This window comes from Astatotilapia calliptera, chromosome 4 (assembly GCF_900246225.1).
Source record: "Astatotilapia calliptera chromosome 4, fAstCal1.2, whole genome shotgun sequence".
NCBI classification, from domain to species: Eukaryota; Metazoa; Chordata; class Actinopteri; order Cichliformes; family Cichlidae; genus Astatotilapia; species Astatotilapia calliptera.
The window spans coordinates 2,475,733-2,500,150 of record NC_039305.1 but is presented as its reverse complement, the minus strand read 5'-3'; the positions used below and the strand labels follow the sequence as shown (position 1 = coordinate 2,500,150).

At 43.5% G+C, this 24,418-nt stretch overlaps 2 protein-coding genes across 3 annotated transcripts; both read left to right on the top strand.

The window, feature by feature from the left end:
• The first annotated feature begins 338 nt into the window (after positions 1 to 338).
• On the top strand, positions 339 to 3,549 carry mpv17l (MPV17 mitochondrial membrane protein like). The gene is made up of 4 exons (XM_026163986.1): positions 339 to 1,096; positions 1,576 to 1,646; positions 2,828 to 2,857; positions 3,096 to 3,549. The coding sequence occupies exons 1-4, from the start codon at positions 790 to 792 to the stop codon at positions 3,309 to 3,311; spliced, it is 624 nt and encodes a 207-aa protein (XP_026019771.1). The 5' UTR covers positions 339 to 789; the 3' UTR covers positions 3,312 to 3,549.
• A 7,101-nt stretch (positions 3,550 to 10,650) lies between these two features.
• LOC113020214 (nuclear distribution protein nudE homolog 1-B-like) lies at positions 10,651 to 21,455 on the top strand. 2 transcript variants are annotated; one of them, XM_026163984.1, is made up of 9 exons: positions 10,651 to 10,883; positions 11,530 to 11,653; positions 13,349 to 13,502; positions 16,135 to 16,283; positions 18,650 to 18,786; positions 18,869 to 19,135; positions 20,179 to 20,264; positions 20,622 to 20,767; positions 21,117 to 21,455. In XM_026163984.1, the coding sequence occupies exons 2-9, from the start codon at positions 11,568 to 11,570 to the stop codon at positions 21,163 to 21,165; spliced, it is 1,074 nt and encodes a 357-aa protein (XP_026019769.1). In that variant the 5' UTR covers positions 10,651 to 10,883; positions 11,530 to 11,567; the 3' UTR covers positions 21,166 to 21,455. The 2 variants fall into 2 exon arrangements, with proteins under 2 accessions (XP_026019769.1, XP_026019770.1); XM_026163985.1 differs by having other exon boundaries at positions 10,660 to 10,741.
• The last annotated feature ends 2,963 nt before the right edge of the window (positions 21,456 to 24,418 follow it).

Sequence of the window (24,418 nt, the reverse complement as noted above, 5' to 3'; positions counted from 1 at the left end):
CCCTCTAGTGCTCTGTAATGGATATGGCATTTGGATCACAACCTTCCATCATTCAAGTTTTCGTGATGTCTTTCCAGACAACTCCTGGTTTTATTTGATTTAGTTGCAGTATTAGGGAAAACCTTTGGCTGTACAGGCCTTTAAGAAAAGACAGAGGATAATCTATTTAAGGATCCTCAGAATGAGAGATCTACATTTTTCTCCATAGTATTTGAAGTCTTTACCTGGCTGTACACTCAGAAAGATTCTGCCCAAACTCTTAACTTTTACATAATTTAATTACATGTAAATTTCCCGAGTAATTTTGTTAAATATTTGGCGTGTAAAATGTTACATTTAATGGAATCTGGTCAAATTAAATTAATTGTGCTGCTGTGTTGGTGACGCAGTTGGACGGGATGTACGCCTGAGCAGATTAGCGCTTGACCTGCAGGATTTGTTGCTGGAGACGCACCTGATTCACGGGAAGTAGAAAGAATGATCTGGATTTAAATTTACCGTGACCAAAGCGAAGCCATGGCAGGTTTTATGCATTGCATTTTTCGGGGAGTTTTTTGGGCATTTCTCATCTGAGATCTGATGATGTGCGATATTCCTGCTGCCAGCGGAAACGTGTAATCCCTCCCAGATTACGGCGCACTGATGGATTGCGTCCTGTCGTCCAGTAGGCTGGCACTAGGGCCTAGCCAAACGAATCCAACCGGTATGCCTGCATCCTGACTGCTGAGGTGAAACCACTCAGGGCAGGTCATTCTGTAGGCACCTGCGTCCCCGTCGGTGCCAAAGACGATGAGGAGAGCTGTACTCAAAGAAGCCGCCAAGCGATTCCCCTGGCTGGCTAATGTCACCTTGTACGGATGCTTATTCGCCGGCGGTGACCTAGTCCACCAGCTCATCGCTCAGAAGGAGCACATGGACTGGAAACACACTCGCAATGTCGCCATCGTGGCAATCAGCTTCCAGGGAAACTTTAACTACTTCTGGCTACGCGCCCTGGAGAGGCGCTTCCCTGGAAAGTCCGCCGGGATGGTTTTCCGCAAACTGCTGCTGGACCAAAGCTTCGCGTCGCCTTTGGCCACCAGTGTCTTCTACACCGGTAAGATGGGCAGCTTTCATTTTATCCACGTTAAGGGTTACAGAACTGAGAGTTTGCTTCGTGTTAAAGCAAAGCGCGTGAGTACACCCCCCCCCCCCCCCCCCCTTCAGTGCGCTTTTGTTTGAAGCCAGCAAATATTATCTTTAGTCGGAACATCAAATATGAGAGTTATTGATTATTTTTCCAACTATAAATGTCAACCAGCCATCGGAGCCAGAGCGCAGACGCAGAATGACGCTGATAATGAGTGATAATTGGACAATCGGGACAAACCATTACTATAAAATCTAAAGAGTGTCAGTTTGTGAATGAAACTCTAACATCTTAAATGAGTGTGAAGGTGAAGTGGTTTCCGGTCAAGGTTGTCTCTCAGTCAAATACTAAAGTGTTCAAGGTGAGGTCTTGTTCCATAGTTTTTACATTTGTGCGTAAAGACGCACGTCCCAAGCAGTGCCTTAAACCTGCTCTCTGTTTCGCAGGGGTGAGCTTCTTGGAGGGAAAGGAGGACGTCTTTGAGGACTGGAGGGAGAAGTTCTTCAACACCTGGAAGGTGAGAAGCGCTTCAGCAGCGGCGCGAAACGAAGGAAAGTCGCCTTTCTTTCACACACGGTAGCTTCTGCCGCTGCCAGCTCACAACCGGATTAATGTAGATTACGCCACCGGCACTTCTGCTTTTGCGCAGTGGGCTCGGCGCCCGGAGGAGAGCACGCGGGGTAATTCAGCCAGAGGATAAAAATGTCAGTGGGTTTCAGGACGTTCAGGAGCTGACGTCCTGCCAAGTGTGACTCATAGTGTCATGTTGCTGTGATTACAGTAAAACAGCTTCGGGTTGCTTTATTTGTACTTGCAGTCGTGAGTCATCCATCCTCACACGCAGACAACAGTTATGCATAATACAATATCTTGAAAAACAGTGACTAAACACACACACACACACACACACTAAACAACAAAAGTGAGCACCATTAGAAATCAGTCCATCAGAGGGACAGCTCAGAGTTCGAGAGGCTGAGGTGGTCTGAGTATGTGCAGAGGTGGGAGGGAGGATCTACTGGACAAAGTATGATGGAGCTGCCAGGCAGGAGGAGAAGAGGAAGACCTCAGAGGAGGTTCATGGATGTAGTGAAGGAGGAGATGCAGAGGATCAGTGTGACAGAGGAGGATGCTGCTGCTGCACTTCCCCCTCTGTTAACTTGTAACCCACACCTAAACATAACTTCTCTTTCATGTAACGTTTTCTAACCCCAGTCTTTTAGCTTCAGTGCTGAGCTCTAACCATGTTTGGTGGCCATGCTTCACTGTTTTTCTGAGATTGGCGTGTCTCCCTTCTATCTCTGTCTTATTCAGATTTTTTCTGCTTTATCACCTTTGTGTAAATTATACTCTAAGGAGTATAATAATTTGCACACACTAATTGAAGTGCAGTTGTGCAGGCGTTGCTGCTGACTCTCCATTTCAAGCTGCGTTAAGTGAGTGGATTGAAACTGCGAGTGAGATATGTCCTCTTTTCTAACCTTAGAAGGATCCACAGTGACCAATGTTTTAAATAGTAAAGCAACAGATGTTGCTGCGTGCAGTTTGGCAGCTCTGTGTGCGATGTTTTAATGAACGGAAGCATCCCAATCACAGCACCTTCGCCTCAGTTCTACACTCATCCCTGGCCTCTCCCTGGGATCCTCTCAGGTGTGCATGGAGATGGAAACTCTGATCGTGTCTTGTTTTCTCTTTCAGACTGGACTCATGTACTGGCCATTCATGCAGGTGAGCCTGTTTTCATTTTTATTTGTTTAAAGTCAGAAAAAATAAAAATCTCAGAGGAGTGGAACTAAAAATCAGAGATTTTGCTGCTGTGCTGTCTGATATTATTTACTGGTAAATGTTGTTGTTTTTTCACATGAAGTGTGTAGATTCAGAATCACAGTGTGCACCCCACTGACAAGAAAACCTCTCAGAAGACCCTTTTCCATGATGGTCCTCTTCTCTGCTTCTACTTTTCTAGTTCCTCAACTTCGTCCTGATGCCGTTGTACATGCGGACTGCCTTCATGGGCTGCTGCGCCTTCCTCTGGGCCACCTTCCTGTGCTTCTCTCGGCAGAACGGCGATGGCACGGCCGGAGTGGCTTTTGCGTTCATCATGGACCCACGTAAAACTCTGGAGGAGATGCGTGAGGCCCGGCTGGCCCGGAAGAAGCAAAAGACCCAACGGGAAAACTAAAGCGAGGAGGAAGGAATGGAAGAGGAAGCCGCTTCAGTCATTCAGGTTGTTGAGCCGTGGAGGAAAGACCGAGAGTTCGTTACCTCCACTTAAACCAGCACGATGAGAGCTGAGGAGCGAATGAAAGCAAAATCACTGAATACTCTCACTGTCTGTCACAAGGTTTGACTGATGTGGATTTTGAAGGCGAGTTTTTAAATTAAGGGCATTGATTGACAGGCAGGAGTCTGTCAAGGAAGTTTATGAGTCCAGCGTGTTTTATTGATTCTTTTTATGGCGATGAACGTTTTTAGGATTTATGAAAATATGATGTTGTTTGCGTACCAATTTAAAGGCTCTCACAGCTACAGGAGAATCTTCTAAAGCTACACATTAATGCAGTACTCCAGCTGGTACCCAGAACTCTTTAGTCAGTTTTGGTTAGATCAGTCTGGTAACATCCACAAGGGTCAGCCTCAGGGTTCAGTAAGCGTCCGTCCTTTTTCATGCATTTTTAATCTTTTTGGAGCAACCATAGGTAAAAGTCCCGCAGCTCTGCTCACTTTTCTTCAAACCCTCTCCCTTATTTTGCATCTTTATATAAAGCAATGGTAAATCATACGATTTAGCTGTGCACAAGCGACAACATGAAGCTTGTCCTTCATTTCTCGTTGCAAAGGTTCATTCGGTGTGAAAACTTGTTATTATATTTACTTCGAGTACACTGTGAGTCAAGGTCAGGTCATTAAACTGGTTCCTGCTCAGGCAAGCATGAAGGCTCATTTAAACTCATTAGATCAGGTTATTTAATGTGTAGCTGAGACTTTTTTTGGGTCAAATGAGGCTGCTGGTCGTCACCATTCAACCTCAGGGAGCTTAGAAACACACCAAGAAGCTGCTGAGATGCACTATACTGCCAAAAGTATTTGCTCTTCTTCCTTCCTTTGACCATTCATCCACAAGCACCTTTGTGAGGTCAGACACTGATGTTGGATGAGAAGGCCTGCCTCACAGACTCGGCTCTAATTCACCCCAAATGTCTCTTATCAGGTTGAGGTCAGGACTCTGCAGGCCAGTCAAGTTCTTCCACACCAAACTGACTCATTCACGTCTTTATGGACCCTGCTTTGTGCACTGGTGTGCAGTCATGTTGGAACAGGAAGGAGCCATCCCCAAACTGTTCCCACAACATTGGGAACATGAAAATGTCCAAAATGTCTTGGTATGCTGAAGCATGAAGAATTCCTTCCATTGGAACTGAGGGCCAAGCTCAGCTCCTGAAAACAACCCCACACCATAATCCCCGCTCCACCAAACTTTACACTTGGCGCAATACAGTGAGAGAAGTACTGTTGTCCTGGCAACCACCAAACCCAGACTCGTCCATCAGATTGCCAGATGGAGAAGTTTGATTCATCACTTCAGAGAACACATCTCTGCTGCTCTAGATGCTTTACACACTGCATCTGACCCTTTGCATTGCACTTGGTGATGTAAGGCTTGGTTGCCATGGAAACCTATTCTCTCGACACTGTTCTTGAGTTAATCTAAAGGTCACATGAAGTTTGGAGGTCTGCAGCGATCAACCTCTGCTCACTATGCACCTCTGCATCCGCTGACCTGTGATTTCAGGTCGGTCTACCTCTTTGTAGCTGAGTTGCTCTCTTTCTCACTCACTTCCACGTTTCTTTTTTATAAAACCACTAACAGCTGACTGTGGAATATTTAGTAGCGAAGATATTTCATGCCTGGTCTTGTTGCACAGGTGGCATCCTATCACGGTACCACGGTGAAATTCACCGAGCTCCTGAGAGCGACTCATCCTCTCACTAATGCTTGTAGAAGCAGTCTGCATGTCTAGGTGCTTGGCTGTACACGCCTGTGCTCATGGAAGTGATGCAACGCCTGAATTCAATGATCTGGATGGGTGAGTGAACACTTTTGGCAATATAGTCTATTTTTGCTCTGGACCAAAGTGAAGCAAACAGCGATGAATCAGCACTAAAGCAGCTGCAGGGCTAAAGCTGAACAGCAGATGTTTGCAGCTGTGGTGACGTCTCGACTTCAAACATCGCAGGTTTCACTTGAAATAAACGGGGACGTTTTATCTGACATATCGAGCCACAGCTACTGGTTCCTGATCTGATCTGAGCCTGCAGCTCAGCGGAGCTCCTGAGACCAGTTTCAAGGGCTGATATTTCTGCTTTATACCAGTCGTGCCTTTTTCTGTTGACAACAAGTCTGCAGATGTGTTTGGCTGACTGGTGACTGCCATCAGTTACAATCAATGCTACGAAAGATGTGTGTTGCTGTATATTTATGTGTGTATGTACAATTAAAAACGTAGTTGCGCTGGGATGCACTGACGTATCTGCAGGATAAAAACTCAGAAAGGTTCACTCTGTGTGATTGTGCTCAGTAAATGTCAAAGTAATCAAACTTGAGAATTTAAAAGAATACCCGCTAATGCCACTAGATAAGTAATATTAAAAATAAATATACATGAAGGATCGAGCAGGCAGGTGAGCAGTTAGACAGTAAAGATAGATGACTGTCAGTTACTTGCATCAGGTGGCTTAGAAATGTGGTGGGGACCTTTTTAAAGGAGGCAGTTGAGATGGTTTGGGCATCCAGCTAGAATGTGTCCTGGGCACCTCCTTTTGGCCGATTTCAGGACACACCCAACTGGGATGAGACCCTGGCCTAGACCTAGACCTTCTTGGAGAGATTATATAGCTCATTTGGTCTAAGAACACCTGGCCTGGGCAGCCTGCTGCTAGTTGGACACAACTTTGGATTGGTGGGAGATCATAAATGGATTGATGCACAAGTAGAATTACAGATGTTTCCTCCTTACCTCCTCCCTTCCTGCCCCTACAAGCGTGCAAACGTAACCTAAACCTCACGTTTATGTGGAGAAGAAGCGACTGACCTGATGTCCTGTTTCCTGAGATGCGGTGTTACCAGAAAACATCTGTATCAATACAGATACACAAGAAGAAGAGTTAGACCATTACTAGAAGGTTACTTTACTTCACTGAAGGCCTGGAGGGAACCCAGAGGGCTCATTATAAGTTATTAGAGCAGGATACGTATCAGTGCATCCCACTTCTGCTGTGTTTGGTAGTTTGAAATGTGAAGTTACAACATTTGAATCCTGTTCTGTTACTTGAACCATCCAATACAGGTGAGTGACAAATTAAAGGAAAAGTAAAGTGCTGAACCAAAATCTCCCACCTGTGGTCAGCTGGGTTGAGATCATGTGACTGTGAAGGCCAGAGCTAGTGATGAATGTCATCTTCATCCCAACGCCCTGCTAGGCCCCGAAACAGCAGAGGGAAGCGTTCCTTCACAGGATGAAGCAGGAGGCAGCGAGCCTTCCCTCGCAGGTTTCACTGGTTTTTATTTAATTTGTCACTGTTCTGTATTTTGCCATCAGCCCAGAAACCTTACTGTGTTCACATCACTTACCTGAGTTACACGAGTTTAGATTTACTGATTCTGTAAGACTTTTGGTTTTGGTGTTATCAGATGAGATCATGTATCAAATGAAAAACAGCCCTTCAGTGGATAAACCTAGAAATCCTGTTTTCCATGTTTAGAACATTAAACCTCAACAAATGTTCATTTATTTTGCAAAGTGGTTTATAAAAGTTATCACTAGGATCTTACAGCGACTAGTTTACAGCAGCTGTGATGACCTCAGCTGTTCTGTTGTTCCATCACTTTAATATTTTCACAACGAGGCCACGTCTTTGTGCGTCCTTTTGACACGTGTTCACAGAGTAAACCTGACACCAATAAACCGGTCAAACAGCTCTCTCCTGTTGTCTCCAGTGGACGGGGTTATTGTCCTGATTCGAATGAGATGCGATGGGAAAATTGTGTCCCAGTTAAGCCATGAACAGTGAGGCTGTTGGACTGTTGAGCATTAAACAGGTTCCCGGAGCAGATAAAGACCACAGTTAGCGGCACGGTCACAGGGGTGGAGTAAATGTTGTTTCCACCCTCCTGAGACCCAGCCTGTTCACTTATGTCCTCTGTAATGGACATTTCTTTTAGGTCTCTATCTTTTGAGTTATTTGAGCAACCCCACTAAGTACTGATGTGCTAAAAAGAGGACATTGTGGCCTTTCCAGTGATATTTCATGTGTTTTGGTGATCTTGTTTAGCTCCAAAAGGGCAGGAAATCACAAAAAAGTTAATCTGGAAGATACTTTTTTCCTCAGCGACTAGAATCTCACGAGGTTCTCACGAGGATACGCACCAATTCTTCTAGAATTTATCGTCCAATAAGAGGTTTTACTTTTTATATAAGTTAAATGAAAAACAGTTAATACATTCTGATGAATTTTTCTGTGTTAGTCTCAGAATCATCCCACAGTTAACAGTTAAATATAGGAATCTTAAAGAGTCGCTGTCTATTTATACTGCAGCACCATGAGGAGGTGTTTCAGGCCAGTTTCTGGAATCTGATGCTCAAAGTCTTTTCCCAGCAGTGCTCAAAAATGAAAACTAAAATGATTAAATAAACACTTTAACTTAGTCTAAGTATTCTCTAAGATTTGACTCTTAAGTACATCACTCTAAGTTTATGTTTTTGTTTTGTTTTCCAATTTCTGGCAACTCGTTTGTCTAACCAGATCGAGCTATCCTGTAAAAATCGACAGACTGGCTTTAATTAAAACCTTTAATACAAACTCTTAAAAAGAGTCTTAAAACATTAGCTAACCTTAAATTAGGATTGATGCATTGTTTTGTTTTTAGTGTGCATAACAGGATAAGTCACTTAATGTACCGGTAAACAAGAGTGGAAGAGCTAAATATTATCCATCCATCCATCCATTCGCTTCCGCTTATCCTTTCCCAGCTGTCATAGGGCGAGAGGCGGGGTACACCCTGGACAGGTCGCCAGTCTGTCGCAGGGCAGATAAATATATTTTTTAGCTAAATTATAGTGAAGAAATTCATGCTGACGTAAGAAAGCGTCATTATAAATGGGCTGGATATTTACTTTATAGCATGTACACAATATTTACGATTCAGAGACAGGGTTCTCTGTTTTCTGTGACCCATACGCTGCAGAGACAACAGGAAAGCTGGATTTATTAAAGTTACTGATCACTGCAGAAGTCTCAAACGTGGTCGTCTAAACACATCATAGTGAAGTGAAGACTAAATCAAAGATCTGAGGTGAAACATCAACAGCCCAGTGAGTCTTTGTTCTCACCACAGAGGAAGTATTCTTAATACAAATTATTACCTTTAAATGAGTTTAGTCAACTCTACTGCTCAGCACAGACAACTAATACTAATATAAGTAAGTAAACTCCAAAAACAAGTGTGAATAAAATTAAAGTTAGATTTTACCAACACACAGTACTGACATCAGTCTTTTAATAGATTTCATTCTAAAAGCAAATAAAAGTATTTCTTAAAACAGAGATGTATCACTTTAACCAGACTGCCGCTAATGTCAGTGACGGTCACATGTTCATGTTTATAATCTGCTGTCAGTGTGTGGACTCAAAACATGCAGCACAGATATGAAGCAAGGGTACAGTGTGTGTGTGTGTGTGTGTGTGTGTGTGTGTGTGTGTGTGTGTGTGTGTGTGTGTGTGTGTATAAAAGCTTTATGCTCCAGTGATGTGCGGGTGGATTAACCAGGATCAGATAGGCCTCCTTAATCCCTTTGCAAAAGGACAGAGTTGACCCAGTCATTCCGACCTCTGACCCCATCAACAGGAAGTGAAATTTTTACCCAATCAGAGTGAAGGACGCTGCCAAGTGCCCTTCTTTTCTAACCCTGGGAAACATAAGCGACAGACTGTGAGGGGGCGGCTGCAGAGGACTTAAATTTAAGCACAGGTTTAGTAACTGATACAAAAAAAACCCACAATGGTTAATATAAATAACCATTAATGACGTCATCTCAGTAAAAAAGTGATCACATGATGAAGCTTCTGTTGCCACCCAGTGTTGGAAAGTGATTTTGGTTTTTATAAAATTGTTTTAAAAAGCTGAAACTCACATTTGGGTTGGCAGAAATAAAAGTAACTTGAAGTAAGCAGACAAAGAAGTTGAATATTTAACATGCTTCTTGATCTCTTTTTAAATCACACATCCACACAGTTTCAGCTTTATCACACAGCTCCTTGTCTGGTTATGTGAAAACAACAAGTGGTTTTTTTCCACTGAGAAACCCTGAGGTTTCTTTTGAGTAAGTACTTGGTGACAACACTCGTCCTGTGGTCTTATTGGCCACAGAGCCAGGGATGCCTGCAGACAGATGAAGGGAGACCGAAGCTGCAAAGGCAACTAGGGGGGACCAGCACTGCCAAAATAATGAGGTCATAAATAAATGAATAGCTCTACTAAAAAACAAAACAAAAAAAACATGCACATATACATTTGCAAAAAAGTATAAGCATGAACGAATCTTCCTTTAGCCGTCTGGCTTCTGTCTCACCCTGTTACTACCATCCTGTCCTGTCACACCAGCCCTTTGTTTTACAGATTCTGAGCTGAGCTACATTTGTGACCTCACCAGTATCCTCGTCATTATTGGTAGTGACTGAAAGAATAAGAACCAAGATACCAGTAGCAGAAATAAGCATCTTCTAAAAGTGACAGCTGCATCCTTCAGTATTGGCTCAACATCTGACCAGGATGCCTTGGACAAATGCCGGATGGATGGTACATTATTATCTTCTCCAAACAATATTATTTCTTATGAATGTACTTTTTTCTTTAACAATAAGAAAACTTAAGGTGCACTCCAAGAGAATACAAAAATAATTTAAATGCCATCTTTTAACAATATGCAATACAAACTGTCGTGAGCAGGGGCTCTTTAAAGTAGAACGCACACACAAAATAAACAACAAGTAAATAAAATAAAAGCTTTCCTGAACTTTTTTGCAAAAATAATTTACCACCCTTTCAAAAAACAAACAAAATCTATCTGAATTTATCACTTTTCTTTATGGCTGGCAGCTATTTATGAAACAAAAAAAATTGTTAAATAAATATAAACATAAATATATTTATATATGTTTTTATTTTGCAATTAAAAATAATAATGGTCTTGTTAATAACTTTTACATGCCTATATTCTAGAACTTTTTAATATTTGTTTTTTCGACACATTTCCAACAGCACTTAAAGGCAGCATCCTCTGGTAATCCATCAAAAACGTCTAGACTCTTGGGACTGTTAAGATCCCTTTTGGTAGATTCCCCCATTCTACATTGATATCATTACTGTGATTGGACAATAATTATAAACCCCGCCTGCCAGTCCTTGATTGACAGACAGTTCACCAATAGCGAGAGGCAACGAGGCTCCCTTGTAACCTCTGATTGGTGGATTGGTCTGGACAATATGAATGGCAAAGTGTATTGTTCGACGTCTTCCCAAAGAGCAGCAACTTTGCGGTTCTCCAACTTAAGGCGAGTCCGTTAAATTGGTTTGTTTGAACGATTCTGCTTGAAATTTCATCGTCAAAGCGCCACAAGTTAAAGAAGACATGGAGAAGATTTAGATTTAGTTCAATCTGGTTAATTTGTCGTCGAACGGAGACAACTGTTGAGCGTAAGTAGCTGAAGTCATATGTTAGTCTCAGCGGGGATTTAAATGGTTAAACTCCGTTAGCCCAACTAGGTGGCTAGCGGTGGCTTGTTTGCAGTCATCTAACTTTGTTGTATACGAGTTAAAAACCAATACGACTCTAAAGGAATGTGTTACTAGTATGAAAAAAAAGATAAACTAAGTTCTAGGTTTTGATGCAAGTCTTACTGCTCATTAAGTTCCCTTTTTTGGTCTCGCTCACAGTGTGACCAGACTCCATGTAAGTTTTTCATTTAAAATCGTTTACATTAGTTCAATTGCTTACACTATTTGTGGAAGTTGGAAATATTATTACGTTCTTGGACGCAACACGGTATGCTCCTTAATTCGGCATACACTCAGGTGTTCGATAAACTGCACTTAAAACTGAACGATGTTCTCCAAGCACGCCCTTACACCACGGATAGCTGCGACGAGCGAACTCTGAAAGTTCAGATTTATTTTGTATAAATTCTGCTTCTTTTCGTGCCGGATTATTGCGAAAACTCACAAGAATCATCTCAATTTATTTCCTACTTCAGGTCCTGTTTTTTCACAAGCCTGTGTAACAATGAAGATAAACTGGCCGCTTTCAAACAGTAGTTCAGCTCTTTATTGAAATTGCCCACAGACTAGTGTTGGTGTGTGAGAGAAGAGCCTGCCCTAGAGATGGGGGACCGGGAGCCTCCAGTGTTTGGGTCCCTGGAGGAAGAGCTGGAGTACTGGAAGGAACAGGCTGCCAAGCACCAACAGAGGTATGGCCCCTGGTGATCTTCTTATAATTTTATTAATTTATAAACCCTAAGCTGTATATAGAATGAAGTGGATGTGTATCTTAATCTCACGTTAAATTCACCGCTGGTGGCGTGTTTAAAAATAGTTGGGAGTGAGACATGTTTATCACTGTGTTGCATCACGTTCTTCTTTTATCAGCGCTCAGAGTGTTTAGAAAACCAAATGTTTCTCCGTTCTCAGTGGATATTGGATTTCAGCACTCCCAGCTGTCGTAGGTTTTTGTTTCATAATGTGCCAAATGTTTTCGACAGGTGATCGGTCAGGGGCCGCTAAAGCACGTTTAACATACCCCGGATATTTTTTCCTTATCTGGCTTCACTCAAACATCCACAAATAAATCAACCTGGGGTCTAACAGCGTAGCCGAGGCAGGGTTTGCAGCATCTGACCAAGCAGAAACACTGAGAGGTCTGCTGGCAGCAGCTGATTTTTAGGGCATGTGGACACGTGTGAATGAGAGTTGGCTTTACGAGGTTTATTCAGTCGGGCTGGAAAACTGTTGCTATGTTCATAAAGTTTATTTGAAGCCCAGAAGGAAAGCTGACTAAAAGCATGACTGTATAAGTTAAGTCTTCTGTTAATCTCACTGTATTTTTATTTTGTATCATTTCTGCTCCATCGTTAGGAGTTTTTAACGCTCTGAAAGCAAAGAACACAAAAGCAAAATTCAAATTTGGGTTATCAATAAGTAAGAACGCCGTTTGAAGTTTACATGTTTAGGCTCATAGAACAATAAAATGGTTTTTAAATCGTACATAACGGAACGAAAAGCAGCAGTGACGTTGCTTCAGTGGATCTTTGTTTGTTACTGGTGCTCTTATAAACTTCAGATGCTCTTACTATCTGGGTGCTGAGGCCTTGTTTGTCTTCAAGCAATGCTGATGCACATTTCCAGAGAGCTGATTGGCCAGTAGAAAGTGATTTAATACCTGTTGATTTGTGTTCTCGCTTCTGAGCAGGTTAGGTCTGGAGCGTAAGTTACCATGGTGGTGAACCGCATGTGTAATACTGCGTCCCTGGGTCCTAAAGCTGCCTGCTAGTACGAGCTTTCAGACTGCAGGCGGGATGGTTTAATCTGGAGCTGTGTGTTGGAGTCTGAGCAACACGCAAATAATAACAGGTTGTATGTTTCTCTGCAGCCTGAGTTAGGGTTCGGGGCATATGTCGTTCAGCATTAGTGGGGCCTTCACAGATGTTCATATTACCAATCTAACATGCACTGATGCTCCGCCAGACCATCGCTGATGCAGGTCTTCTTGCAGTTTACTGATACATGACACATGTTGCTGTAATCAAATGAAAAGTGAAAATAGATTTGTCAAAGACTAAACATTTATTTGTAATTAGGGAGGTCTGCAAATGAAGGCCGCCTTCTTTTTATTTTTATTTTACACAGCATCCCAACATGCTTGTACCCCCTCCCCCAGTTAAACAGCTTCCCATAATGCTGACTGTGGTTATGTTGGTCAAGTTGGGTCCAGCTGCATCTGGTTTAAATTGATCCAGATCTTTGTCTTAAACATCGTCTTGGTCTGATTGTTTTCACTGGAAGAACCAAACTCACAACCCGAGCTGTATTCATTTATGAGTTGGGATTGATTTGCAGTGAAAATATCCAACGGTAACAAACATGCGGGGCATGTTCTGTGTTTTCAGTGCAGAGGAAGCTCAGGAGGAATTGCAGGAGTTCCAGCAGATGAGTCGGGACTACGAGGTGGAGCTGGAGACGGAGCTGAAGCAGTATGAGACGCGAAACCGCGAGCTTCTGACTGCCAACAACCGGCTGCGCATGGAACTGGAAAACTATAAGGTACGGGAGACGCAAGGAGTTCTCAGTATTCTGCATCTCAGCTCTCCAAGCTAACTCAAGACTGAAAACTGAGACTCCACCAATGAAGAAATGAAACTTTCCAGCATTCAGCAGCAGAGAAGACCTCCAACAGAGCCCTGATTTTCAAGATACTCCCTTTGATTCTCTGAAGCTACAGTCACAGTGGGGGAAACGGTGGTGGGAGACCACAGCATGACCAAAATTATTGCAACTGTGTGCAATGAACTTCAGCACAGGAAGCAGGTCTGCGACCAGCTGCAGACATTTACAATCTTCAAAGTGACTTTGGTGCGTAACTGTAGCAACAAGACAGTCAGTCTGCTACCAGCGTGCAGCTGAACGAGATGGAAAATCAGCAAAAAGTGCAAATCTGGAGCCGTGTACACCGAGATTCACATTAACAACTAGCTTTCAGAGTCCTTTCGATTCAAAATTCCTCCACAAATAGTGACGTAGTTGCTGCAGGATCATTTGCTTATTTTCCAGACATGCACATCATTTTTTAGTCAAAGTGAATATGTTAATGTGCTGAGGAAATGCAGCGCTTCAAACACAGAAAATAATGGGCAGATTTCAAATATGAGAATCTTTGACGAAGCAAAATGAAGAGAATCTCCACCTAATCAAATACCTGCACCACCTCACCTGGCTCATCTTGATGTGGAATAGCAGTAGCTTTACTCTGAGCTGCCATGCTATAGGAGTCAGTTTCATAATTTATAAAGAAAAAGTAGTGAAAACCACAAATGAGACGGTTCTGTTCAATTCACTCTTTCCTCAGTTTTCTGTTTACTTTATTCACACAAAGTAAATGTTGAAAGGGTTATTGCACTGGTGACCGAACCTGTATTAGGCTCGGATATATGGCTAATTTTTCAGTGTTTGATGTTTAAAAAGCATAAATGTTGTCTTTTAAGATCCTGCAGAAACTCTGAAAGGAGCTTCTGTGACGCAAGTCCGTATCTAAACTTGAACTAAAGTGTTCAGCCGTCTTTGAATTTGCATTCAGCCGACTGACCGTCGAAGCGGCTTTGATGAGGATTTTCATATCGCTCAGCTGATTGCGAGTCGGGTTTTCTGGCTCTGGTTTGCCTGCAGTGAAGAGGAGCCGCTGCTCAGCGTAAGCAGCGCGCTCTTCGCTCTCACAGAGGATCGATTCAGGCCAGAGAGAGGCAGCTGACGCCTCCTGCGCTCCATCTGTGTCTGGAGGGGATGGCAGTACCTCCAGAAGATCCTTGGTACAAATCTCATTAGTTTGTCCCGCTGCTGTGCACAGAGCCGGGTGTGCGCCGGCATTTTGAGGAGCTCGGTTAAAAAGCAAAAAGGGGACAATGGCGCAGAGTTTGTTCATGGTGGGCGCCGCGCCCCCGGTGCCAGGCACAGTGAAAATGACGTCATGCCATTGTGTTTGATGGTGAACCGTCCCCACACGCTGCAGTGATAAGACGGTTAACAGCTGTATCTGCTGTTGCGCTCACTGCTCAGAGCCAACATCAACCCTGACGCTTGCTTGTAATGATGACGGTGCCGTTTTCTCCTCGTCATACAGAACGCAGCAGCCTGACGCTGGACCCAGACTTCTGTGGAGCGTCTGTGCAGACGGCTCCGGCGTTGCTGCCTGTGTGAGCAGCATCGATGGGGACGGTGGTGTCACCAAAACGGTGGAGAGAGAAATGCAGAATAATTTACTTTTAGATGTTGTTTTTTATATTAATATCTAAATATGCAGCACGATTCATGACTAAGGTTTTGAAATAAATGCTGAACACTGGCTGCTCTGTCGTTCACAAGAAATATGAGAAAATGTTGACGTCCTGGAGGCGAACCCTGCCACAAAAAACCTTCCACGTGTACGAAATAAGAGACAGAGTTCAGATGGTCTCGCGGCACAGAAAAGGCTTCATCTTGGAAGGATTTTTGCTGTGCTGGATGAGAATTTATTTATTTATTTTCTGACAAGGCCAAAATAACTCCAGTAAAGTAAGCGAAGGACCAGACTTTGAAGAACTGAAACATGGCGACACTTTGCTGAATCAAACATTTGAGCCCAAACTTTCAACCTGGCATAAAAGATTCGACTAAAGAAATGTGAACATGTGAAGTGTTTTTGTGACAGACTGGGTGCAACCAAGTGCCCGAAGATACAAATGAAATTTGGTTCTTTGCTAAATTGTCTGACTGACTCGTCGCTTTAGCTTTGGAGCCTTTTATGCTTGAATGATTCGTAGGTCGGTGTGAAGCAGCTTGACAAACAAAAGGTTCTGACAGAGCTCGGGTCTAAAGGCTGGATTGAAAACGAGCGAAAAAAGCTCTTCAAGTCTGACATTTGTTTATAAAGGTTGAATATTATGCCTTCAGTCGTGGTTTCTTCATTTGTGAGGCATTTGAAAGGTTCTCTGGTGAATTTGATTCTTGAAACGGTTTGTTTTTACTAAAAGTTTATTCATTTATTTCTGCCTTTAAAGCTGAAATCAATCCTCTTGAATATTTGTTGAGGTTTAAGCCGAGTTCCTGAAGATCTGCTCCACTCCAGCCGCCGAGGTCTGTCTTTATTTTGCTTCTCATTCTCTCTCTGACTGTATTTTTCTTGTATTTTCGTCCCTCCTGCCAGGATAAGTATGAGACGCAGCACTCTGAGGCCTGTCGGCAGATCTCCAGCCTGGAGGGAGACCTGGCTGAAACCACTGCCGTCCGAGACCAGCTTCACAAATACATCAGAGAGCTGGAGCAGGCCAACGACGACCTGGAGAGGGCCAAGAGGTCAGGAGGAGCATGAGCATGGTTTTATTGAATTTCCAGAAATAAATGAAGAAATTTAAGTTAAGTGGAGGTAAAAGAAACTGGAAAATTGTACATCTGTCCACCAAAACGGGCTCGAAACCAGCAGAAGACAAATGTAGAGAAACGACAACAAAAAGCTGCAGGGCTCCAGGTTTACTGATTTATTAAATAAATGACATTTTGAACATGCATGCTCTTAAATCAGATGATTGTGGTACCACCTTAAATCACAGCGCCCAATCAGTTCTTTGATATTGTCCAGTTAAAATATAAAAATGAGCCTTAAGATATTTTTCAAAAACAAAATATTAAATATACAGAAATAAAACATTGATAAAATATGAACAATGTATGTTTTTATAACCTATTAAATAAATTAGAAGAAGAAACAGTGAAAATAATTGAAATAATTGGGGGAGAATAAAAAAAAAAAAATATATATATATATATATATATATATATATATATATAGATATATAGATATATATATATATATATACATACATACACACACACACACACACACACACACACACACACACACACACACACACACACACACACACACACACACACACACACCGGTAAATGTAATAAGGAAAAACTCCAAACATTCATAAATTAATTAGTAAAATAAATCCTTTTTTTTTTTTTTTTTTTTTTTTTTTTGTTTTTAAACATGCACTAACCAGCTGGTAAAAATGAAATGAGCCTTAAAAACAGCAGCAAGCCCTCCTCCACGACCAGAAGCTCTCAGAACATTAAAAAAGGTTCAGCCGGCACTAGCTCAATGAAGGTGCTTAACTCAGCGGGAGAAATCCAGGTTTCAGTCAGGAAGAGCAAATCCAGAACACGAGATACAAGGGCTGTCTCCCAATTCAGGGTCTGCAGCGTTAAAGTACGCAGCCTCAACGATCCTCAAGGGCCGCGTACTCAAAGACCGCTAATGCCGGAAGTGCGAGGCTTGTGAAATGGGACGGTCTAGCCTCCGTTGCGATGCCCAGGTTGCCTAGCAACCATGATACTAACAGCTAGAAACGTGTCATACAGCTGTGTTTGACAGAGATGAAGGAGACAATCTTTTGTTCATTTGTTTGTTTCTACATGAGCTTTGATCATTCTCTGTAGGATTAAGCTCAGCTATTGAACGCCGTATATTTTAAAGTAAAGGCTTTAAAACCAAGTTAGTACAAACGTCACTAATGTCACATAACTTTGCCGACATGTGGCCAACAGGAATGTTTAATGTTCTTCGTTATTAAACATTTGCACATAAGTGACGTAATATTCAGTACTTAAAGTTTACTCTTCGGGAGCCCCTCATCCGCAGTTTTTTTTTTTTCGGCAATTTTATCCACACCCACCGCCGCGCTATGCATTCTGGGATATGTTGGGCCACGAAGTCTACACCGCCACAGCCTTAAAATTCAGGGAAATGAAGGACGCATTTCAGGGCCGCATTTCGAGCAGCCTTTGAATTGGGACAGCCTTCGGCGCGCCGCTGTGACGTAATCGGCCTTGAAATGCAGCCTTTAAGGCTGCAGACCCTGAATTGGGATGCAGCCAAAGAATTCCTTCAGTATGAAGGTCTTGTTTGCCACCGACCTGGTATTTATTAGACCCAGCCTGAGAGGAACTGGGCCCAAAACTTCCGAGGCATTAGCAAGCAGATCCACCGGTCGAAGGTTGTTTTGTTTTTTTTGTTTGTTTTTTTGCCAACTCCACGCCAGCACAAATGTCGTAGAGGACAGAGAGTTGCAGGACCATTTTCGAGAGATGCAACGGGAACCAACCAGGAGTCCACGGCACGCAATGCAACCAAAAGTCACGGATGGAGCGGAGCTCATAGGGAAAATGAGAAATCTAGGATTTCAGCTTGACAAGACGACCTCCACGGTGACCCCGTCTCCTGCGTCGCTTCCGCAAATCCAGTGACAGTGGTAGGGAACGCCAGTACGGTGGTACTGGTTCCAGATAGGGAGGCAAAAAGCCTTGGTTGTCACATCCAGGCCGGTCAGACATCCGGACATTTTTTTGACTTAAAGACACTTTTAGTACAATTTTACCTTCATAAATGAATCTTTTCTGAGTAACAGGTGGATTCAGATTTTATTCAGTTTTTCAGTTTTGATCCTTCATAACTCCAGAAGTTCAGGAGAAACATGAAAAACACCTTTCATAGTTTCAACAGCAAAACTGCAGCGGCTCTGGTGTCTGCTCATCTCCATGTCTGCTTTGCTGTCCTCTTTCCTGGTCTCTCTTGTTACAGGACAGACTCGCTGATTTTAATGCAGTGACCCTGTAAACGGTCTGTTTTGTGACGTTTCTGGTTCGGTGCCTTTCAGGGCGACGATCATGTCACTGGAGGACTTCGAGCAGAGGATGAATCAGGTCATAGAGAGGAACGCCTTCCTCGAGAGCGAGCTGGACGAGAAGGAGAACCTGTTAGAGTCCGTCCAGAGACTGAAGGACGAAGCCAGAGGTGCAGCGAGATCTTTTTCTTCTGCAGTTTCGTTCGTGTTTGCTTTTGCTCGTCTTCATCACTTCTTTGTGTGTCTGCACAGACCTGAGGCAGGAGCTCGCCGTGCAGCAAAAACAGCAGGTACAGGAGAGGAAACCGTCCTTCAGCAGTGCAGCCAAAGAGCCTTCTTCATCAGCGCCGTCGTCCTCGGCTGGGCTGCCCACCCCTCCTCTCACCCCGTTAGACAAAAGAACAGAAGACAAACCCGCGTCTTCGTCCTCTAACCAGCCCCTTCCCTCCGCCGCCACGCCGCCCAGACCCCCCGCCTCCGCAGAGCCCTTCAGCACCCCGCAGCCCCCCGTCAGCAGAGGTCAGTCTATGTTCTGTGGTGGTGTTAACCTTTTTACCATCCAGCTCTGTTTATGAAGTGTGACTTTCTCAAAATGTGCTTGAAACACAACCTGAGCTCTTCTATAATCAGTCGTATCTGAGCCACAGCGATTCCAAGAACATGCTTTATGCCTGATTCAAGAAAAAGCTCCAAAAAGTTTCAGATCCCTACAGATAAACTCTCTTTAGTGACACTAAAACAACTATAAAAGCTTCTGGCATCATAAAAAACAATGCTGTTCTTTTCTTGCTGCTAATTATGGATTTGCCCGCGATAAGCGCTCAAACTGCTCGGCTGAAATCCAACCAAACTGCCCGTGTTTACTGCTGCTGGGAAAGGATCAGCGCCGATCCTGATTGGTTGCTGAGCTGCCCCGTGGTGGAAACTACACCGAAAATACTGGGGGCTCATTTTGTAGTTGGCAACAGTATCCAGGAAGAAAGAAAAAATATGATGTTTTTTGTTTGTCTTTTCTGAACAAAAACCGCCAGTGGAAAGGCTGCAGCAGCACTTTTAATATAGAAAATCCCCTTTGGTGTTTATTTTCTGTGGATCCTGAAGGAGAAACGGGTCGAGCTCAGTGTTCAGCTTTTATTTTACTTTATTTGTATGTGTCAGCTGTCCTGCATGGGTTACCCTGATCCTGTGGAGTGGGTTTTGCAGCAGTAGTCTCAGTTCTGCAGCTTCAGTTTAGGTCCGTGTGGGTCCGTGAGTCGGGTCTCATCCTGCTGCAGGTTCTGGTTAGCCTGACATCACCGGTGGAGTCCGACTCTATCGACGGGCGACCCTTCCACCAGAGAAACACGAGGCAGGAAAGGACGGAGCGGACTCGCCAACAGTGAACTTTCACAATAAGAGTGTGATGATTGTTGATAAGTTTGAGTTGGCTACAGATGATGATCATATTCATGAATCTGATTATTTGTGAATGTTTTCTTTAACTAACTGCTTTATCGAGTGTAAATCGGTCATCCTGCTCGTCTGTTTTCGTTATCACTGTGAGCTGCGTGTCTGTTTCTCAGGTGAAAGCCTGTCTGGGACCCCGCTCACCACGTCGGCGAGGATCTCTGCTTTGAACATTGTCGGAGAGCTGCTGAGGAAAGTCGGGGTAAGAAGCTCGGCTCGTGTTTTTCATCATCTGACTTACCGTCATGTGATGCTGCAGGCAGTTTCTCAGAGTCCATTAAACATTACACAGACTTATCTTTGACTTTTGGGAAGAATAACACAGCCAGTGATTTTTCTTTCCTTCTGTTTTTAAATCACCGGTACAGAGTGAAGACAGTAACTTGGCATATTTTTAGATAAACAATAGTAAGATGGGAGCAAAGCAAGAAAAGCCTTAAAAATTATACAAAAGGTACTTGGTGTCACATGACAGGAACATGTGGTCCGTTATGGCCGGTGGTTTGTGACACTCATTAAATCAGAGATTTGAACCTTTCGTTTTTTCTTCTCCGTTCAGAGTCTGGAGTCCAGGCTGGCATCGTGTCGGGAATATGTCCAAGAGCAGGCGGTGAATCGCAGAGCCCACGCTGGTGGACAGGGGGCAGCAGCGGGTCAGAGCAGCTCCTCAGAGAGCCATCCAACCAACGGCCTCTACAACAAGGGGTGAGCTTCTGTGCAGCCATGAAAGGCAGCATAAGACTCACTGTAAGTCTCCTGCTTATCAGGGGAACCTTCATATTACTGAGAGAGGCCTAAAAATTTGGATGCATGTGTTTTGTCATCTAAACTTTCCACTGTTGCTTTCCTCGCCGGTCAGCATCGAGCGCATTAGTGAGATGAACGACTGATTTTCTTGCTGTAACGTACGATGCTGCAGCCCCGGGTTGTTCTGCAGATTTACTGATCTTTATTAAAGTCCGTCCTGTGAAGTGGAAATACTCACTCTGTTGTCTGATCAGAGATGGCACTGAAAGACGTTCAGAGGTTGTGACTGTTTACTTGTTGTTTCCAGGCTCGTTAAGAGGTTGGATTTAGGAGCTGGATCCAAGCTGCTGCTGTGAAAGTAAAAGTGCTGCTGGGCCCGTCGTCTCCGTCCACCCCGGGTCTCCCGAACGTGACACAGGTATCGCCGTTGTCGCCTCTTCAGGACACAGACTACCGAAGCTCTGAGGACACGTTACTCCAGACACGTCGGGATGTTTTTGTTTGTTCGTTAACAGGACTCTTTTCAGCACTCGCACTTGGCTTTGAACTGATCTACTGGACCCTCTCAGCTCCTTTTGTTTGGATCTTCTTGTTTTCCCCTCTCCCTCTAAAAGTTTTGTTCAGATTAAACACAAAGTGAGCTTGAGAGACGTCTAATGGCTGAGCACTGGACGGGCACCTTTATGCACACACTGGGGGGTAAAACTGCCTTTAAACCTCCTGACAGTCAAGAAGCTTCCACCGTCAGGAGTGTCTCTGAGTTCACACAGAGAGGAGATGATGAGCACACGTGGTGGCCTAGAAAGACGATATGTTTACACATTCTTACAGACTGAGCAGAGACTTTGACTACGTTACTTAGGGCTGGGCAATGTGTCGATTTGGTAAATACGTCGATATATTTTCAAAAAATCCACATGGTTTACTTCTACGTGTAGCGTGAATAATGACTTGAAATGTAACGGTACATGTTAACTTAATGTCTGTGGTAGCAGAAAACTTGAGGAGAGGGAATCGGACTTCGTTAACAAAAACACATTTTTACCTCGCAGGAAGCCGGATTTACCCGTCACTTCAGATCCAAACTGACTGCAGGGTTTCTGCCGCTGTGCTACAACCCTGCCCCAAGCTGCTGGGATTAATGGCTTTTCCTAGCAAAACCTCTGTAACCACCTTTATCATAGTAACTAAAGCTAAACTAAAAGGGCGGCGTGGCAAGTCAACTACTAAAGGCCCATCTTGAGCCAGGAAATACCCCAGAGGTGTTTCCCAAACTTCCACGCCACCACGTTTATTAGAACCAACCGAAACTATTGAACGACTAACTCTGCCAGTAACCACCGCCGTGCAGTAACACGAACTAATGATGAGCAGCTTCTGCTCTGGCAGGTAAACTTCCTGTTTTTGTGAATGGAGTCTGGTGGAGCGTTGCAGCTTCTTGTTTTACCACAAAGCAACTGTGAAAAGTCTTTGAAACAGAGCTTCCACTTAAACCCGCAGTGACTGAACCTCAAACAAGCAGCGTTTATGTTCAACAGCAGAACGAAAGGTGGACGCAGACTGTTGGTGAGCGGTCACGTGACCGCTCAGGATGTAATGTGTATTAATGTTTTTGTCTATATCGCCCAGCTCTAACATGACCGAAGATTTTACTGCTGAGGCAGCAAAGCTCAGAAGAAATAGTGTTGTTACCTTTGACCTTTTATAAGGAAGTCACAGACAGCACGGTCACGGAAAGGTGACGCGCTGTCTGTGACTATTTTTGAAGGATCCTGTGACACCAGGTGACCTTTTTGGGATGTATCTGTCAAAGGTGTCTAAATGTGTTTATAATGATTAATTGAATGTGAGAAGTTGGCTCCTCTGCAGCTCCATGTGGCCCTTTGGCCTCGTTCTGTGGTTCACTCTTTGCCTTCTGGTTCTCGGGCAGTTCTCCATGAATTTCATTTTAGTTTGTCAAAGTCAGGCTAAAACCTAGATTGAGGTGGGCCGAACACAGTAAACGGTTTTGTTTGGGTTTATTAGTGTTATTGTCTTAATTATGGAGTTCAGCTCAGTTTGTCATCAATAACCTGATTGTAGAGGAAGGAGGCTTTCTCACAGTTTAAGTTTGTGGCTGTCCGTCCACACGTGGCGTTCATAATTCTGTCATCTACAATTATTTCACGAAGACTAACCGATGGACATAATGAGCTGGTCTGACTCCGCCCTCCTGGATTGTAACTGGTAGTCTTTGTTCTCAGTGTAGTGCAGCGTAAACCAGCTCTTCACCACTTTGCTGTTTTTAGCTCGCAGTCCGACTGCAGGATGAAACTTTCTGAAGAAGCAGCTGAATGATTTCTTTCAAAATCAGAGCGAAAGCATTGTCCACCTCGTTTGGTGCGTTCACACTAAAGAATCGAAGAATCGTCATATGAAAATCCACAATTATTCAATCGTGACAGCCAACGAGACGAGGAAGAGTCCAGCCCACAGCTGGAATAACGTTTCAGTAGCATATTTTCAGAGTTTCGCAGGAAGTCTTCCTTTTCTCCACGTTCTCCAAGTTAACTTGAGTAATGCCTCGAGATTCAAACAGCGACGGGTGTCAGGAGAATCTCAGCTGATCGCCTGAAATATTTTTACCTCCATTCATGTCACCAGCTCAAAATTTAGTCTCCTTCTTTGCATAAACTTTGATTCTTTTTTCTGTGAACGCACCATAACGCTCAGGTGAAGAAGATGAACCCGATAAAACCGGTTTTATTTCTCTGTGTGGTGGAAACATTAGGAAAGATTAGCCGTGGATATTCATTGTTCCTGGATGATGATTACTAATGATTCTGGAGACTTCCCTTCAGACCAAAGTTCAGTTTTATACTTAAAATGTTTCACTTAAATCACCAGCTTGACGTGAAATTTACAGGTAACATTAATGCCTCTAACAGGGTGAAACTTTATAACTTATTGTAAATTCCTGCATTTAAACAAACAAGAAACAAAACTTTTTAACCTTCCAAAACGAACCAAAGCTACCAACAGAATGTAAATAACTGCTATAAATTTGTGCCCAAATTGTACCAGGATACAGTGCAGCAGGTCTGGGAAAGCAGCCGCAACATCTGGTGAAACACTGCCCCCTGCTGGTTAAAGATTGCAAACGGTAGTTACAAAAAGTACCTCTGGCGACCCTCAGGATATTTCAGATGAGCTTTTATGCTTATAAAAATATTTGTTCCGTCCAAAAGTTTGATGTTATAGCTAACGTGTAGATGTTAGATGATTCTAATGATGGAGATTTGTAAGATCTGTGTGGCAGACGGGTAGTTTAGGCACTTTTTAGTCTGTGGAGACGTTTGTTAGATCCCTCTGCAGGGCTACTTCTGTCTTTCCAGGAGTGAAATCTGTAACATCTTCTGTTTCTGAGGAGATTTGATTACTTCAGTGAAGGCTACTCGTGTTTTATGTTAAAAAAAGTATGTCGTAGTGTTGTCTACTCACTGTAGGGTCACTAAAATGTAGGATGAGGATGTGTAGGTTGGGTTGCTCAAGCCTTGAGTCAGGACCTGTTATAAGTAGCCGCTCAGGGTGGGAGTAAAGCAACAGGCTCTGGTGTTTTTCTTTTGCCTT